The sequence below is a fragment of the Melitaea cinxia genome, chromosome 17 (genome assembly GCF_905220565.1).
Source record: "Melitaea cinxia chromosome 17, ilMelCinx1.1, whole genome shotgun sequence".
Taxonomy (NCBI): domain Eukaryota; kingdom Metazoa; phylum Arthropoda; class Insecta; order Lepidoptera; family Nymphalidae; genus Melitaea; species Melitaea cinxia.
The window spans coordinates 9,620,095-9,639,970 of NC_059410.1; the positions used below are offsets into that span (position 1 = coordinate 9,620,095).

At 32.7% G+C, this 19,876-nt stretch overlaps 1 protein-coding gene and 1 long non-coding RNA gene across 2 annotated transcripts in view; one reads left to right on the top strand and one right to left on the bottom strand.

Moving 5' to 3' along the window:
• Positions 1–4,985: 4,985 nt before the first annotated feature.
• On the bottom strand, positions 4,986–18,096 carry LOC123661949. The gene is made up of 3 exons (XR_006744415.1): positions 17,957–18,096; positions 6,718–6,725; positions 4,986–4,996 (listed from the first exon to the last, which is right to left on the bottom strand). It is a non-coding gene; the product is annotated as an uncharacterized LOC123661949 (long non-coding RNA).
• LOC123661948 overlaps positions 12,735–19,876 on the top strand; it is a 38,787-nt gene continuing 31,645 nt past the window's right edge. Inside the window, exons 1-3 of the mRNA XM_045596883.1 lie at positions 12,735–13,151; positions 13,695–13,863; positions 15,754–15,894. Of these exons, the coding sequence (XP_045452839.1) occupies positions 12,958–13,151; positions 13,695–13,863; positions 15,754–15,894 (504 nt within the window). The 5' untranslated portion in view covers positions 12,735–12,957. The remainder of the gene's footprint in view (positions 13,152–13,694; positions 13,864–15,753; positions 15,895–19,876) is intronic.

The window sequence follows — 19,876 nt, forward strand, 5'->3', positions numbered from 1 at the left end:
AAAAAACTTATTTATTTATTTATTGGTAGCATTAATCAATGTATACTTTATTGTAATTAATTCTTATTCGCATAACAATTATTTGTGCTCTTTCTAATCGTATTGTCTATTTCTCATTATCTTTCAACGATTCGACCGCCTTTGTACATCTTTCTTTAATTGTTACTAGATTTATATTTTTAATGGCAGATGTACCATAAAGAGTATCATTATAATTACTAGGAAATATATCGGCACAATTATAGATGGGTTAGGCCTAACAAAGGTAGCGAAAGTTTAGTTCAGTGACACTCTTTCGTACTAAATGCGGAAATCCATTCACGTATTGGCAGCTTAACGGGACTCTTTCATGACCAATCACGCACAACGCTAGTGTGAAAACTGTTTACCCATTGTCATGATAGATATGGGATTGGCTAGGATTGGCCCGTGGGAAAGTGGCCTATTATCCTTGTGGTTTCGTAATGTTTCGAAACTAGATTTGACAATTGAATGCACTAAAAAGATTACACAAAGAACTAAAAACCTTGCGGTTTAGACCACATTAAAATTTAATTCATAACAGATACTAACAATACTTCACCCGTACATTTTTTTTATAAAAAATAAAATAAGATAGCATTACAAAAACTAGCACAGATTCCTCTTCCCGACATGAAAAAAGAAATAAGGCACAAATATAATTTACATAAACAGACATACGGAGGTATATGGCTATTAAAACATATTTAAAAGATTACATATTTATTTCTTAATAAGCTGAAAAAAAGTATAAAACTAGATTAACACTTTTTTATACTGATCAACTGGTAAACAAAAACTTACAAATAGTTTATGGTATATAGGTACTTCAGTTTGAAGCAAAGAAGAATACAGAAGAAAAGAGGATTTTTAAATTATTAAAGTAAATTATTGCTTAACAATAAAAAGTGCCGACAAATACATCAAGTATTTCAAGAATAACTAGTAAAATATGTAACAGGTTAAATTTGACTATCTGTGAGTGCCGTTTATTAAAATATGACCTTTTCTGGTAAATCGGCCTTTGAAATCGATTTATTTAGTTTCAAATTCCATTCTTTGTTTAAAAATTCAATGAAAAATTTCCACATTTTCTTTGTATAGACAAACACGATTTATGATAGTTATATAAAATAAAAAATAATTTTATGAAATAATAAAACATTGTACGTACATATTATATTGATTACATTTTGGATTTTCTGTGCTATTTTACAGCCCATAACCTTCTTCGACAAGCACACTTTAAAACGAGCATTTTATTTATTAATATTGTCCCCAGATGTTTATAGAAAAGCAAACGAATAAACTTTGAAACATATTAACATCCAATATAGATATTAATATGCCTGTAATAAATAATTAGAATACTAAGTTATTTTAGTGGCACATAGGGCAGCTAAATTATATAATTTAAAAGTAACTAGTCTATTTGTATGTACAATTAATTATATTATAAATATAATAAATTGTACATACAAATAGACTAGTTACTTTTAAATAATTAAATTTTAATATAAATTTACATAATATATTAAAAATAATAGTATATTTTCGAATGCAGTAAATCACATTACACATATTATTGTTGTGGCGTTTAAGCGCCTCGGTTACTACTTGTGTTATTTATGTGCATAAAATAAACAATTGAAGATTGAAGTGTGTACAATCCGTGAACATGCGATATGCACGTGTTTACAGTTGCATAATACATGCACTATAATTAGAACCGTACAATACAAATATTTATCCTCCACCGTACTGTATAATCTTAATGTTTACTTTTGTTTTATCTAATTAACATGTATGATAATATACTTTAAGTTTTATTTTTACTAATTAATATGAGTTCATACGAACTTACCGCGTTAGCTTAGGTAAAAACCTAAACTTAGTTTTTTAGGTCATTTGTAATGTTCCTGACACTTGTTTTAAAACACGATTGTTACGTTAATATGAGATAAGGAAGCTATTTTTAAAATAATATTTATACCTTCATAAAAAACGATGTATACAAATATAATTATCTAAACCGCTTCTTTTAATAAACAACTTATTAATCATTCAAGAATGATATTTAATTGAATGTACATAACAAATATATATTAATCTGCACAAGACCTAATTATCTAAAGTCAAAGCTTAATAAGGAACTTTATGCGTTTTGTTTAAACAATAACAAATAAATCAAATAGGAGAAACATAAATAGTAAATTCTAATTATAAAACCAGAAAAAAATTAAAATAAAATATATAAGATAGAAGAGTAAAAAAAATTATACAAAAAAAGAGTTTCGTTTATCATATGATGTTTATCGAATGAAACTCAAAAAGCATCGTCATTTACATTGACGGACATAATTCAATGCACGCAAGTGTCACAAACAAGTATTTAAAGTAAAAATTTTAATGAAACAAATTATTTATTTTATAAACTTTTAAACAACTGACTATAAACGCTTTATTGAACCATGTGCACCTAAATGGTTAAAAAGCATTATTGGGTTTATTGTACTTAATTATATTTTTTTATATATTTATTTTTAATTTTTTTTTTTTAATAATACATTTCTTACTCACTTAAGCTTTTCTGAAGAGGCGCCTACGACTCGTAGCGTGACGTAGCACTACGTTAACTACACTCCTACAAAAAAGTTCACTCAATCTAACCAAATCACAGGTGCACACCTGGACAGTCAAAATTAAATTGTGGACATTTCTACACCATAATTCAGTTAAATTACATCAAGGGGGGGACTGACAATGGGAGAACAGTATGAGCGAATCACACCAACGCTACGCATCGCTAATTTTCCATAGATATGCGGACACCGGTGACCGAACTGAAATCGTCGTACATGATGGGTGTAAGCCAATCTATGATTTCGAAGCTAATATTCTTTTAGTGCATGATCCTACTCGCTTTGTGTCGATAATAAGGTATCTCTATCCTATCTGTGTCTCTTACTTAATCGTTGAATCAAACACGATATTTATAGAGGAATTTCTTTTAGTTAATTATTTCATATAAATTACATTAAAAACTAGACTTATGATCTGCATTAATAATTGCAGATAAAGTTACCCGATGAACAACTGTATTCAACAGACAAATTTTATGATATATAATGAAAATGTTTTTCTTCTTATCCAACTCAACTTAATCAGTCAAATGTATTCAGAACTAGAAAAACAGGCCTTAAGTTGAGTTTTATTTTAAAAAATATGTATGTACAAAATAAAACAAACAAATACATTTATAAGTTTTTTTTTAATTTGTTTTACTTATATTACAATACTTCACTCGTCCAGTATATTCAAGCAAAGCATATATTATTCTTTGTTAGTAATTTTAAATTTATATAAAAGTATATGTATCAAATTATTCTTACATTTTAGCTTATATAAAATTATATGTACATATAACAAACTATTTACTAATTAAAAAATCCAATCAAACTTGCACGCAAACATACAATCATAAATTCAGTGACCCCAAACAACGCTTTTCCGGAAACCGCGCATGGAGCGTAGCGTCGCACTATTTTAATACGGCGGCATGGCGGCCATTTTGCCGCCAAATGCACCGCTGATTATAATCGAATTAATTATGTATGATCATATTGTTTTATCCCATGACCTTGGGAGCGGTCACGTACGATCGTAACTCAGCGAAGATTTTTAAATAAGATTACAGGTCGCTACGTCGGTTCAGAGATTTTAAAAAATGAAAAAATCTCATTATAATAGAATATACATAAATAAATCTGGTAAAAAAATTATCAATGATCGACAAGTTAATACAGTAATGTAAAGTTTATTTTGTAAACTCTAATTTACATATACCTATTTTTATTTTTATTTTTTAAAAAGGCATATCTATAAACAGTAAAATTAGTATAAGGTCCAAATATATTTATGTTAAACATATATATTAATATATACCTCCGTACTGTAATAATGGTACCTAATGGTCCCTATATATTATGAAATTGGCATTTTGTCGTACTGACCACTTTGATCTCAAATATTTCCTCTTTGGTTAAGAATTCCAAATTCAAATTTATACAGCTATTTACTCATGCATTTGTGTTTCGAAAACCGTAATACGTTTGTTTTTTTTTTTCCTTTTTTGTTTTTCATCTTTGCATCACTCAGTTTACAAAATGGAAAACTTGAAATATCGTGTTATTTAGGTACGAATACGCGTTTCACCGTGACAATAGTGCTGCAGGAACGGCTCTAAGGGTTAATGCTGTGTATGCGGTGTTGCAAAAGAAAGTGCATTTTTGGTTCCAACGTTTTCGTACTGAAAATTTCGATCTGCAGAACAAAACCCGTAGACGGCCGGAGACCAAAGTTGATAATGAAGAATTGAATTCTATTGTGGAAACGGCTCATTCATAAACCACGTCTGAGTAAGCTGCAGGCTGCGATATTAGTGATAAAACTGTTTTAATCCACTTGAAGCAAGTCGAGAGGGTAAAAAAGATTGAATGGTGGGTATCTCATGAATTGAGTAGCGACCGCGAGACAAGACCGCAAAATGTAGAAGATTTAGTAAAAGACCTATTTCCAGTAGTGGACGTCCATCAGTTGACAATGATGATGATGATGTATAAATATCTTTTCTAGTCGGTCGTTCTGGTTGTACTTCATCTTTCATCATACATTCACAGTTCCTCGGGGACACTTTAAGCTGTAAATCCTGGTTATTTTCACAAACACCTGATAGAAATCGTTACCCCAACCCACCATGGAGCAGGGTGGAGGATTGTGCTTTGAACCCTTTTCTACCCAAGCAGGATGGGTATGGAGAAAGAGGCCTATTGTCTGGCAGTGGGATGTTACAGGCGGAATCAATCAATCAATGACAAAAAATACATAGTCATCTATAAAAAGGTCGTTAAATAGAATTTGATTTAGATTGTCTTAATAACACTTGTCCGATGATTTTTATTTATTTAAAACTTGACTTATCAGTAGTGGCAGACTATTGATTTTACTCCTACTGTTTACATTGCGATTAAAATAAAACAAATATATTGCTTTGTATTAACATATAAATATGTTTCTTATGTCATTTTGAAAAAAATAGCAGTTTACAAATTATCTATTTTTGCTTCAAATTTGGATAAATGTATTATAAATTATATATATTTATAATTAAAATACATAAATTAATAAATTTACAACATTAATACAACTATTTTAATATCAAATAAAAATGTAGGTGCCTTAAATATTTCATATTTTCTCCCATATCTAAATATTGATAAGAGAACTTTACCACTATCTTAAACAAATTAAAAATAAATCCATATATCGTTGTGCTGACTATAACAGTCGTGACGAACTTTGTAAGAAGTGATACCTAACCGATCTATCTCTAAGCAGCATAGTGGTTCAAACCCTATAATTCTCAACAAAACATTATTTTCTAGCTCCTTGACTTTAATTTTTTTTTTATAATAATAAGAAGAATAATAATAAAGCCATTTATTCCAAATATCACTTTCAAAATTTTACAATGTTTGTTAGTATGCTGTTACTTTAGTTTAAGAAGGGTTAAGTACTTATAATTAATCTTAGTATTATTTATGAGATAAGGACCTCTGTTTGGGTAAAGGCCTCCTCCATCCTTTTCCATAACACCCTGTCTTCATTCTTCTTTCCCATTGATCCTTGCCATCGCGTAGCTTCCATGGTCCATCTTCTGTCGGAGTATCGTGAGTTGTGACCGGCCCATCTCCAAATTTTTTGAATTTTCAACTTGCTCCTTTCCATTGCTTTGACTGCATTTGATTTTTTGTTTTATTTTATTTGTAAATATCCAGGTTTGGCAACCTTACAATAAGCAGGATAATAGGTATGTATCAAATATTGTCCTTTTCATGTGCAAGCTGTAGTTTCCTTTTAAGATTTCTCTGAGTGCCCAGAATTTCTTCCAAGTTGCGTTGATTCTTCTTGTTACTTCTTTTTCGTTGCTTGACGCTTTGAATGAGATTTTCTTCCCCAAGTAGATGTATTCGCCGACATATTCTATATTGTTATCCTTTATCACTATCGGGCGTTCGCGACTGTTTGTTAATATCTTAGTTTTATTTACATTCATTTCTAGGCCGATTTTGGAGCTTTCGCAATCCAGTGATCTCATCATTTTCTCTAGGTATTTTGCAGTTTTAGCAATTATAACAATATTATCAGCGAATCTCAGATAGTTCAAGTAGTGACCTTTTATGTAGACTCCCCTGTTTTTCCAGTCTAGTTTTTGAAAAACATTTTCAAGTACTGCTATTAATAGCTTCGGGAAAGAGGATCTCCTTGTCTAACTCCTCGTTCTATGTTTATTTCGTCTCCTCTAGTTTCCAATTTAACTCTATTCGTACTTTTTATATAGACATATTTCAAAATATTGATGTATTTATAGTTAATATTTGATTATTGTAGTGCGTTCCAGATTGAACAGTGGCTGATGCTGTCAAAAGCTTTGTTGTAGTCAATGAAGGCCACATACAGAGGGTCTATTGTATTCTCTGTATTTTTCTATGACCTGTTCTAATGTATGTATGTGGTCGATTGTACTAAAGCCTGATCTGAATCCTGCTTGTTCCTTCGGCTGCTGTTTATCAATGGCGTCGGATATTCTCTTTAAAATTATGGATGAAAGTAATTTGTATATACTTATCAGAAGACTTACAGGTCTATAATTCCCTATATCCAAGGAGCTTCCTTTCTTGAAGAGTAGAATTATGTCTGATGTACACCATTGTTTTGGTACTTTTTCTTCGTCTAGTATCATGTTAAACAATTTCGTAAAATGGCGTGTTAGAATAGATGCTCCTATTTTAAGGGCCTCATTGCATAATCCATCTGGTCCAGGACTCTTCTCAGCCTTCAACTTTTTTATATGTTCGTAAACTTCAGATTCATCAATTTGTCTGATGCAGTCTGTCGTGTTAATGTGAGTTGTTTGCGCTTTCATTTCAGTGTTATTTTGTTTTCTGTATAAGCTTTTGTAGAATTTTGTTGCATTGTTTATTACATATTTTCTAGATTTTGTTTCTATTGATTTATGATCAAGTTTTTGAATCCATGATTTATGTGTAGTTAATTCTCTGTGCTGTGTGGCTACGGCACTAAAGAATTTAGCCACCCCCTCTCTTCCCGTGGGTGTCGTAAGAGGCGACTAAGGGATAACAAGGTTCCACAACCACCTTGGAACTTAAGAAGCCGACCGATGGCGGGATAACCATCCAACTGCTGGCTTTGAAATACACAGGCCGAAGACGGGCAGCAGCGTCTTCGGTGCGACAAAGCCAGTACTGCGGTCACCAACCCACCTGCCCAGCGTGGTGACTATGGGCAAAACACATGAGTTCACGTTATTTTTGGCGTAAACTTGTGGAGGCCTATGTCCAGCAGTGGACTGTTTAGGCTGTAATGAATGAATGAATGAATGAATTCTCTGTGGGCTTTTTTGGCACTTATGCCTCTTTCCAGGATATTGTAATATGTTTGGATGTCAATACAATCTTTTTCTATATTTTCTGTGTGTGTTCGTAGATTTTCGATATAGTTTTTGATTTCTGTTTCCGTCTTGGGGGTATTGAATGGTGTTGTGTAGGTTTTTCTGCTTTTTACTGGACGACCCAAAAGTAATGTTGCTCTCACCAATCTGTGATCGAATGAGAATTCAAATTTACTTATTACCTCGATATTAGTTATAAACTTATGCTGATTTATCATTATAAAATCTATTTCATCATAAGTTTTTTGGTCAGGTGATACCCATGTCCATCTGCGGCTATCCTTCTTTTTGAAGAATGAGTTCATTATTGACAATTTGGGTTGGTAAGTAAAACATTCTTATAAAGACTGTACTGAAGTAAAATGATAACGTTTGCAGATGTGAGTCAAGCCAATCTTATCGCAGTGCAATGCAAGTTGGTTGAATTCTTAGTTTATTTATTGAATTCTTACGCTTACGTCACGTAATGCTTAATAAATATTACGAATAATTTCGCATTGAATTTTAAGGAAACCACAACCAGATAGTATTAGGCCAATTCAGTTTATCGACCGTATACAAAAGTTTCTATAGTAAGAATAACGACAATTGCTACATTAATAAAGCAATTTCAATAACTTTTACAGATTTAGTAATATATTAGAAAAAAAATATTATAAAGATATTTATAAGAGGATTTCCCTTGAAAACAGAAAATATATAAAATTCAGGTTGCGCAGTATTCTTTGGGAAATCAATCTATGTATAGTATTATATACCAGGTAAATTTAAAAATCCCAAGAATGGTGGCACCATCCTAATATTATTATCTCGTTGAATCGTTTATCTGATTCTCTGAACAAAAAACGAATCATCTCTCCTGTCACTAATAGAAAGAGAGTTTCAACATTAACTTCTTAACTCTCCTACACGGCTACAAGGCCTAGATGCTTTGAATGGAAGCGCTAGTTAAATATTTATTAAAGAAAAATAATATTTAAGATTACTCAATGACAGGCATCCACAGACTGACCAAGAAAGATTGAACATTTACTTAAAATTAAATCTGACCTCGGATATACTTATTTGTTATTTTTAAAAAAAGAAACAAATTAACGCCTCGCACTCAACAGCTCCACATTAGGATAATCTTCTGTGTCCGAACACACACATAATACACAAGCACAAACGCCTAGACCACGCCAAATATCTGTTTGGCCAATAAAAACGTTTGCCATATGCAGGGATCGAACCCGCAACCACCAGTGCAACAGGCACAAACCAGTGCTGTGACCGTTGCGCCAACACGTCGTCATGTAATGTCGAGTTATTACCTACTGTTACAAGTATTTAGGTATTTTGTCTGACCTTAAGGTATAACCTTATGTAGAACTTTGGCGTAAATATAAAACCTGTACAACGTATCAAATATGTACAGAGTGTCTTGTCCGTTCATCTAAGTCGAATGAATACAATAAAATTTTAAGCTATTATATATTATAATAATACAATGTTACGTACTTATAATAAGCAACATTAACAGTGTAAGTAATTGTAAGCTATAAAAAACACCAAATGGCACATTATGGCAAGAATAAAAACACAACAACGCGTGTGAAACCGCGTAAGACGCTTAGAGCACGATACAATCACGTACACCACACGTGTGGCTTACAAGTAAGCGGTTAACGTACATTTTTGTACCTATAAAACTTGGTGTTGCTATCTACATTTCAGATATACAGTAACATTTGACGTTCAAATATACAGTATCAAATCCTTCACCTTGATCTTCTTAGCCTTGGTTATAAACACGCTCCGTAAGCGTGCTATAATAATTGTTATGCATTGTCAACTTCTTTCGTTTTATTTCCATAATTACTCAATAAAAAAGCGTAATTTTAGCGATACTTAGTCACATTCTTACTTCCTAACAATTTATATAGTTAGTAAAAATTCAATAAAATCTTTTTTTATCAGTGTGATCAAAAAAAAAAAAAAACAAAAAAAAACTTATTTTAAATAATATATTTTTAATTTTATATGTGTGATGTGTAACTACAAAAATTCACTACAAACAATGTAAAATTAAAAAGTTGTTTTAAATTTTATTTGATAATATGAACTTATGAATAGAAAAATACATAAATGATTTGTTCACGACTATCTACGTATGAAGACAATTTTTTAAGATATAACATACAAGATAAGCTACGGTTTCACCTATTTTTAGGTTTATTGGTCCCTATTGAAATAAAGTATAAAAAATTAAAAACAATCGAATTTAATTTCACTGAGAGATTAGTACAAAAGAAACAAGCTAAAAATGTCACTATATTCTTCATGTATATGTTACGTATTTTGCAAAAATAATAATTAAGACAAATATAATTTACTTCTATCATTGAAAATTCTCACGATTCGAATTCCATTCGTGGTGCCTGTCACGATTTCAAAAGTTATTGTTTTGTATGACTGCAATTTCATTATATTATGTATTTTTCACATTTTATACGATAAAACATTATTATAGATATCAGTAGACATACAAATCTTAAAAGCACAGAGAGTAGACTATCGACTATAGTCAAATAGGCTATATAGTTTTCTTTCGTGAAAGAGGAAACAGCAATAATGAAAAAATTGATAATTAAGTTTCTAGAACAATTATTTAATAACAAACGAATTAAAAACAATAACATTCAATACGGTTTGTTTAACTTTCAACGGAAAATGGTAATACCAATTTAACGTGCACTTTTTTTAGGTTTCGTCTTTGTCTAATAGTAGTAGTACATTTGGAGACTGCGTAGTTACAGAAAATAGAAGAAACAAAATCAAAATATATATTAAGTTTACCTTCGAATTTAACCTGTTGTAAGATAGTTAAACTTTTTGTTTTTTCAGTTAGTTAAGTATGTTTTATTAGGTTGTCAAACTTTATTAGTATTTTTCTATTTCTTCCTTTTTATGCAAATTCGATTAACTTGAACGTTTCTACTACTTAAACACTAAGATTTGTAAGGAAAACATTTTTATTGATGAAGACACTGCAGAATGTAACACAGCAGGTATTGCATATTACTTTAAAAACGCTAAAATATAATTTTATTACAAATTTGTTATTTCTAATTATTTGTAAATTTCTCCACTGTTTAAATTATTATTATTTATTGTATCAATATTGACAGTAACTTAAAAAGGTAACATATTTCTTAATGACATCAAAGTCGGAGAATTGTAATCAACTTTACCATTTACAGGTAATATCGGTCTAGGTCAATTCAATGAACCTGCAACCGCAAGCAAAAAGTATACAAGTTTCAACAGTTTTGCATTGGACATTGGACACTATAACAACACATTTTCTTTCTTATTTCAAAAATGTTTACAATGCTCCTCTAGAGTTCGTATCTATAAATTGTTCTGTGAAATTATTACACAACTATGTACTTACTTTTATTTCTCATACCAAGAAACTAAACTCTACATTTTTCCTTACTCTACCTTATTTCCTTATTACCACGCTTTTATTAGCTTGGGTTGTATGTATGTAATGGAATCTTTGAGCATAATTTTCACCAATTTCCAGAAGTTTGATTAATTTGAAACTTTAAACTTTGAAACACACATATCAAGAACCGATGACAATTCAATAATTCAATAACAGTTTCCCAATGTCCTTATAGGACCGCCAGGATTAATAAATTCTTTCGTGGATCGTCTATAAGGAATTAAGAGAGATAAAGCTAGCGCGCGATCCGCGCATGCCTGCAGTTTCGGACTTACTCTTTCGCTCGGGCACTCGGCACAGCACAAAGGAGGCAAATACTTTTTTCAGGCTAGTTGCATTTTTACCTTGTTTATTCCTTACTAGCTGTTTCCCGCACGCTTCCCGTGGCGTAAGTTCGTGGCTTCGCTCCGCACGGAATAGTTATTCTATTCGTATTGAAGAAGTTGATTGCTCTATGTTAACAGGAAAAAACCCATGAAACAGTGAAGCTTTAGACGAAATGACTAGATTACAAAATAGTTTGTAAGGCAATTCAATACTATCACATATCCGCAAATAATTAATTGAAAAATGTAATTAAAAACTGAAAAATAAATTATACTTTAAAAAAAAACTAAAAAACCACGCTTTTATAGCTAATCGAACTAAAAAGTAGAAAATAATAATAATAATAAAAATTATGTGGTGTCAGTGACACCAGGTAAACACCAGCAATACAATTTGAAAAAAAAATGTTGAATTTTATATATATTTACTAGTTTTTGATTTTTTTTTAATTTTGTTGATTGGTTTTTAGTAAGTTCCTACGTAAAAGTATTTAGGAAATTTAGTATTTTAGAAAATAACAAATACCGTAAAATAAAATAGAAATAGATTCTTAAAGTAAAACTAAATCTTTTTGAGAATGACAATGTATTAATTTTTAAGTATCATGCTATTACATACTTATAATTAATAACATAATAGCAATCTATAAAAGCCAGAGGACTGCACCTTATATCGTTTAGAGCAGTTAAAATTTTAAATTAACTCAATGCTTTTACCATCGTATACATTAATGATTAGATCATAAAACACGAGGTGTTTATTTTCTAATGTGTACTTTAGTTTCCTTAAAGCTTGTGCGCATAATATTGACTGGATAAAACGTGACACAGTACAGTGTTACCAAACAGGTTCCCATATTAATTTGGGGCATATCATTGCAGTGTGCGTTGGGTGTTGAATGTCTGTACACTGTTAGCGTGCGTCGTATGATACGCTCGTTCGTATGCTACTATGCTATATCGTGGCCCCGAAGCCGGTCCACCGATGCCTACGTGACGTCGCCCGCGTGGCACAAAGAGAGGGGGGCCGTCGCCGGCCGGCTTGTTTTGCTGCGCACCCATGTTGTACAACGTGATATCGATAGTTTCATAAATAATATAATATCTATCTTAGATTGATATATTTTATTTACTTATACAGATCACACAGACAAAATAGATAACTCATAATGTCTTGAATGTAATGATAGCAAGTAGGTACTTGTACTTGTTCATAATTATTATTCATTGCGCCGTCTAGAACTTTATAATTAATGTTCACGCATTACAGCACTGAGTCTAAAGGGGATAATAAGTTCATCGATAACGTTATCGACGTCGATAAAATGAATGTAAACATTGTAGGCAGCCGTACTGCTTATTTTGAGTGAACCCGCTCGACTGACAACAAGTAAGGAGCAAAACATAACAAAGAATCAGTCAGTCACAATTCCTCATTGAGGACACACGCTTTCGTTATTCCTTGCTCAGAATTACATTTATTAAAATAAACTTTTATATTAATTACCAGGAAAAATTACTTGGCAAACGTGCGGAAATAGTAAATAATATTTGAAAAATTGTGGTAGAAAATTTAAGAGTCCACCATGTTCTCAACAAAGAAGGGTGCAGAAAAATTTCTGCAATTCTACAAGAATGAGCTGCGTCGGCACATTAGCAAGACTACTAGTGTCACCAACTCTGATTCAATGGCACCTAGGCTGGACCAGCAGAACATCAAGTCCACGCAGAATGAAGAAACGGGTCCGAAGAGGTTGCTGAAGTTGCAGAAATATCACAGGTCAGTGAACTCTTTAACTGGAGTGGCAAATTTTGCGTAACTTCAGATCACACGTACATTGAATATTTATTTACTCTAAGCTATATTTGCTATTCCGTATTGGTGTCGCAACTCAGTTACCATGTTTATTTACATTCACGATACTTTAACAGAAAAATATAAATATCTGAATATATTTTAGAAATATGACTCTCATTGTTTGTTTTATTAGATATTTAAATAGAATTGTAGTTCAATAATATATTTTGTAACTCACCATATCAAATCCAATATGTATACAGGAGCAGATGTTGCCTTATCGAATTTTTTATTTTGCTCATTACATATTTGATACCATATTTACATCTATATATTATTTCTATTTTAAGCATACCCTCCTAACAAACCAAGGTAAACGACGTTTGAAGAAATCAACAAACATTACATAATAAAATAGTTACATAGTAAACATTAGCCACAAATAAATAGTGAAATAGCTAAATTAGGGAGAGATTCATTGTCTTGAGTTGCTTCAAATATGCCAATTCGGATTTTTATCTTTAGATTCCTGTCGACCCTCACACCTCAGCAAATGCCACTGGCTGCCCGTGGACTGGCCGTCTCCAAAGACCAGTCCCGGGAGTTCATGGCTTGCTTCCCGGACATCGTGAGGGACCTGACTGAAACTGGCAAGCATATTGACGTGCCCGAAGCCAGCAAGTGGTTGGCCAAGGTACGTTCTATGTTATTTTTGTCAGTTTTTAGACAGAATGATATAGAACCTGATTAAATATAATATATTTAAAGAAAACTTGTCCTTCGCAATCACGCCATATGTAAAGCTGTAGCTGAATTTAAATATACTCGTAGTAGTTTCCATAATAGATTATTTGAACCGGTTCTTTATCGACGCAATTGTCATATGAATCCGCAGTATGTCTTTGTCTTAATTATACTCGAAAAATCCGCAGTATGTTGTATACGAGAACAGGGCCTGTAGTCAAAATGTTATAAGAATACATGAAGTAACTTAAATTTATATGAATGAACACATCTAGTACATCAAATTTAATCACTAGTTGTATTAAAAACACCGGGTGGTATGTACCTAATATGTATTTTTATAATACATTCGTATGCATAATTCGTACTTAAAATTATTTTTTAAACATTGGTGTTAATTCCTATAAGTTAGATAGGTACTCAAGCAACTAATGTGGCTAATGAGCATTGTAAATATGTACCCAGTCGTTGCAAACGTGTTGCAATAACAGGTCTAAAAAGAAACTAGAGATATTAATAGCACGTCCTCTAGATATGTTGATTCTAAAATAGGTACCAAACTTATAACTACAATCTCTAGATTTTTAACTTTCTAATTACTATCACATTAATTCAAGATCTAAGACACATAAATTAAATACGAGTGTACAGTTTATCTGTTTCTAACGTTATTAAGAAATTGTTATGATGAGGTTTTTAGTAATTAAATGTTTTTTTTTTAATGTATGTAACAAAAAGTATACAAGAAACAATCTAAGAGCCTTTACCAGTTGTACCACTTGTGGATAGCGCTATTTGACAGATGACAGCCTCCGACGGCAAAAAGTTTTTGAATCATTATTCTTTTTTAACAGCGAATTCTAATATATTTATGAGATATTTCTATTCACATATATCACATATACTTTAAGATTAATATCTTAAGGTTGCAGTTCATTAATTGAGGAGAAACAGGGTCTACTGGCCTGTTCTACCTCCCGTGTCAAAGTCTATTTATATCGTCATTCGGCCTAAGCGGCTTAAATTTTAAACGGCAGTAGCCAAAGATAATTTATACTTACAAAGGTAATTTAATATACTAATAAAAATAAACATGAAAAAAAAATATTTAACAATTCTGTTGTCACTTGTCGCTGTTTTTTTATCTTAACTCTGTAAACAATGTCGAAACACAGTAGAACTTCAATAAGTGACGAAATCAGTCAAAAGAAAACTTCTCAGTTAAGCAATCAAAGGGAAACCAGGTTAAGCAAGTATTTTACGTAACGGTTTTTCACGATTATCTTAACATATAGTTTAAACATAACTTTATTATAGATAGGATGAAATTTTTGCTTGTAATCGTTAAAAAACCTTGTTAAGTTTTGTTAATTTTAAAGTTTATAAAACGTATTAAAATATTGTTATGTCGATTTGTTTAATTTGTTATTTATAAAATTATTACAATTCGAGAAATCGAAACAAAAAAATTACAACTAAAAACTTGTTAAAAAAAAATCAGTCGTCTTAGAAATCTTGATCCATAAATCTTTTTTTATATATAGAAATGTTTTTAATGTGTATGTAACCAGTTTTTATCTAAATTACACTTACAATAAAAAAACGTGACATAAGAGAACTAACATTGAATAATACACGTGATGGAATTAATATATACAATATGTGTATAAAATCTACTGATTATATTTACGTTGAACATTTACTATAGGATCTCTTATTAATTCATAAAAAAAATATTACCTAACAGAAGTGTAGAAATCTTACCTCTAAGCCTTAAAAAAAAATGGCTATTTGATTGATGTCTACGTACAAAATCGTTAACGATCCCTTTTTGTTTTAGCTTCTGCAATACAACGTTCCAAATGGAAAGAAAAATCGGGGTCTAGCAACTGTACTCGCTTACAAAATGATGGAGAAACAAGAGAAGTTGACACCAGAGAACATTCATTTGGCCAATATAATGGGATGGTGCGCTGAAATGGTGAGTAAAATATTAAAGGCTTGTTGCATTCGTTGCCGTCAGAGCTAGCTGACTGATGATGGTATCAAATAGATATAAGTTTATGATATATTATATATTATTGTTTATCGCTATGTATGGGATCAATGGGATTTTTCTATTCGCTGCCTTTCAATCTAAAATTGGTAGTTAATAAAGGTGAAACAGACTTCTTTTACCTCCTGCAGTCAAAGTCTTGTCGTAACTTACATGCAGGATAAAATATCATATATCATATCATATAGATATAATAAGCGAAATATATCCTAAAACTTGAATCATTTAAGTACTTGTTGTTATCATTCAACAGGGGCACTTTGTTTTTTAATAACAATTTATAAGTTTTGTAGTGCTGTTTTTAGTTTTCTTTCTTTTTATTGAAACACAACTTCATATGTGTTTTTTTTTAATTTCTTGGTTAATGACACTAGGATTTGTATATAAAATGGGACATCAAACACGTTTGTTGGTAATCATTTTGAGTTCTGCTCGTATACCTACTTCGACATATCTAATTGCAAGCGCAATGGTCACGGATGGGCTAAAGTCTATGTAAATAACTCGTTTTACATATAAATTATAGAAACAACTTTTTTAATTACAATATAGTATAGTGTCATATATTTTTCAAATTCTTAACTATACTAAACCATTATAATTAAAAACAACTTTTTCGGATTTTATCGCGGATTTTTAAGATTTTAAAGTCGACGTTTCGGATACTTTACAGTAACCATCGTCCTCCCGTGACCATGATTTCTGTAAAGTATTGAATTTTTCGATTGTCATACTTAAATACACGTGTTCTGTTATGAATATCATGATATGAGAAGATAACAATTTAATTAATGAAAAAAAAATCAATTGTCGTTTTATTTTCACATTAATGTAGGCTGTAGTTTTTAATAATGAAGTATACTTGCAAATAACATGTTATTTCTGTCCTTTGAACTTTGTCTAAGGTGAATATTATTGTGGATTAACCAGCTAGCAGCTAGTAACTAACTAGCAGAGACATTAATTAGACATAATTTCGCCCTTGAAATTTTGTAACCTGTAAGTATATACTAACGTAACAGCTAAGTACAAGTCTAAAACTCGCACGTATAACATCGGCTCTACAAAAAAAAATTCTTAAAAAATAGAATTTCGAGCCGCGTGTGTTCAAAAAGTGGTGACCGCGATAGTATTAAGTGTAGTCAACAAGTGTAAAGTGTTCGCAAGTCTGTGGAGTCCCTGGTTCCCGTATCATCAGCGTCGGAAATTCAGAGCCTAGGAAGGCGTAGAAAAACCGCAAGCACGGATTTGAAGAATTGATAGTTTGTAGCCTGTAGTTTGTACTTCATTATTAAAAACTACAGCCTACATTAATGTGAAAATAAAACGACAAAAAAAAAAAAAAAATCAATTGTCGTTTTATTTTCACATTAATGTAGGCTGTAGTTTTTAATAATGAAGTATACTTGCAAATAACATGTTATTTCTGTCCTTTGAACTTTGTCTAAGGTGAATATTATTGTGGATTAACCAGCTAGCAGCTAGTAACTAACTAGCAGAGACATTAATTAGACATAATTTCGCCCTTGAAATTTTGTAACCTGTAAGTATATACTAACGTAACAGCTAAGTACAAGTCTAAAACTCGCACGTATAACATCGGCTCTACAAAAAAAAATTCTTAAAAAATAGAATTTCGAGCCGCGTGTGTTCAAAAAGTGGTGACCGCGATAGTATTAAGTGTAGTCAACAAGTGTAAAGTGTTCGCAAGTCTGTGGAGTCCCTGGTTCCCGTATCATCAGCGTCGGAAATTCAGAGCCTAGGAAGGCGTAGAAAAACCGCAAGCACGGATTTGAAGAATTGATAGTTTGTAGCCGCCGGTGAGACCTACCGTTTGACATATCTCTTGTCTCTCTAGGGGTCTTGGTTCTCGAAATATAAGCATCTAAAGTGAGCGTACATAGCCTCTCTATAGAGGAACAACATCCACGTGCCCGCCAGGCCGGCGCCGACGAGACCCAAAAAATAAATAAATAAACAACTTCACTTAGGGCGGAGTTCACCGACTATCATTTAACCAATGTTTGAATAATCAGCCGATGAATTCCTAAACATCGGTTATGCACCCGGTAAAGTATTCACTGTTCACCACGAATATTTTAACCGTGGTTACTAAATCAGGCAATCACCATACGCTCACAGTGAATGAACCACTAATGAATGAATGCTATAAGTCTACTCATTAGGGAAGTCACATAGTTTTATATAGTCGACACGAGTTTTGGTGCCATCTATAGTTAGTAGCATAAAATAAAACGCTTTCAACTTGAGAAGTTCGAGAACGCATTGAAAACTGTTACGTTAGCATGTAGTGTCCAATTTGGATGGGTAATAACGTCACGGCGCTGTCATTGTCAATTTTTTTTATTATTTCTGTGCACGTGCTAACATTCTCTGTGTTGATTATTATTTTGTTCTGTTGTGAGTGTTTAATTTTTAAATTATGGTTTACTTGAAAAATGGCAGCTTTAAAAAAGAGAACAAACTTATTTTTCAAGCGATGAGAAGCGTATTTTGACAAACGGAATCTAGTTTTAAATGATTCCTCATTGTATTATTCGTAATAATTACGACGCATTTGAAATAGGTACTCTAGGTTGCCTTGTTTTGGTCTCTATATTTTCTAGATTTTCAAGAAGGCCTAAAGCCTTGATAGTTATCAATGATTATATTGAAATTAAACACTGACTGCGTGTTTATCTCCTATCAAAAACTTTCAACTAATGACGTAATGTTGCAACTGTTGTAAAGTCACAGCAGAATCTGTTGACCAGATGTCCGAATATGGCATTGATGGACGGTTAAACAATGCTGTAGAGCTCGGTTATAGTAATCGGCTGTTTAAGGGCTGTAAACACTGGTTAACGTATGGTGAACATTAAAAATGATTTAATCAGTTGTTTAACTGATAAACAGCCGTTTTAAAAGTCGGTGAACTCCGCCCTTAGAGACAGAGTCACGTACGTCACGAACATCACGTGCGCCTTACAAACGACGCGACTGACGTAACGGCGCTCCACCGACGGCAATCGATCTGTCGAGGATTCGGCCCCACCATCTGCAGACCAGCTCTGAGGAAGACCAGCTCGCGGGTAAGAATCCAGGGAAAACCGAGCTCCCTATTTCGCACCCCCCCTTGCTGCGGTTCGTTAGAACCGTAGTAACGAGACCCTTCCACACCCCCAAACTCCTAGGAACCACCCCCTACCCCCTGAATACTACCCCCTAAAAATTATAATTAGTCCCCAAAACTCGGTGTTGGGGCTCATTCAAGAGGGGAAAACCTGAGGAGTAACCTCCTATATATACCTGCCACCCCTCCCCCCCATACCAATTGTGGGCCCCCCCCTAAATCAACGCCCCACGAGACCCTCCCCCCCCTCCGCGCTTGGTTGACCTCACCCCCGCGGGCCATACCTCAGGAACCAGCAGGGATAGATACCCCGTGTTTGGTATCAATCAACTCGGGAGAAGAAGAAGAACAACTTGGCTCCAACAGAATTACCGGATTCAACACCTTGGGAACGGGACACTCTAAACAACAACAACATTCATCACTACCGGTCACCGCAACCGTTCGAACTTGGTACTCCACGAGGAAGCAACGACATCGGCGTCCTCGTGCCACTGCAACATCGGCGTCGCACCATCCTTGCGCCGCGTGAGTCCCTAAGACCGACCGACCGACCTTCATAAATTAATTTATTATTGTTTTCTTTTGTTTTCTTTTTCTTTTCTTTTTTTTTTTTTATTTATTAGTAGTCGACTGTACTTATAGATTTGTATATAAACTAGCACGTAAGTAGCTAATAAGCAATGTCTTCCCACGCCAAAAAGGCAACCGAGGCGTCATCGGTGACTTCAAAGTCATCGGTCTCGCTTCGCAAAAAAGTCCTCAAGAAGCTCG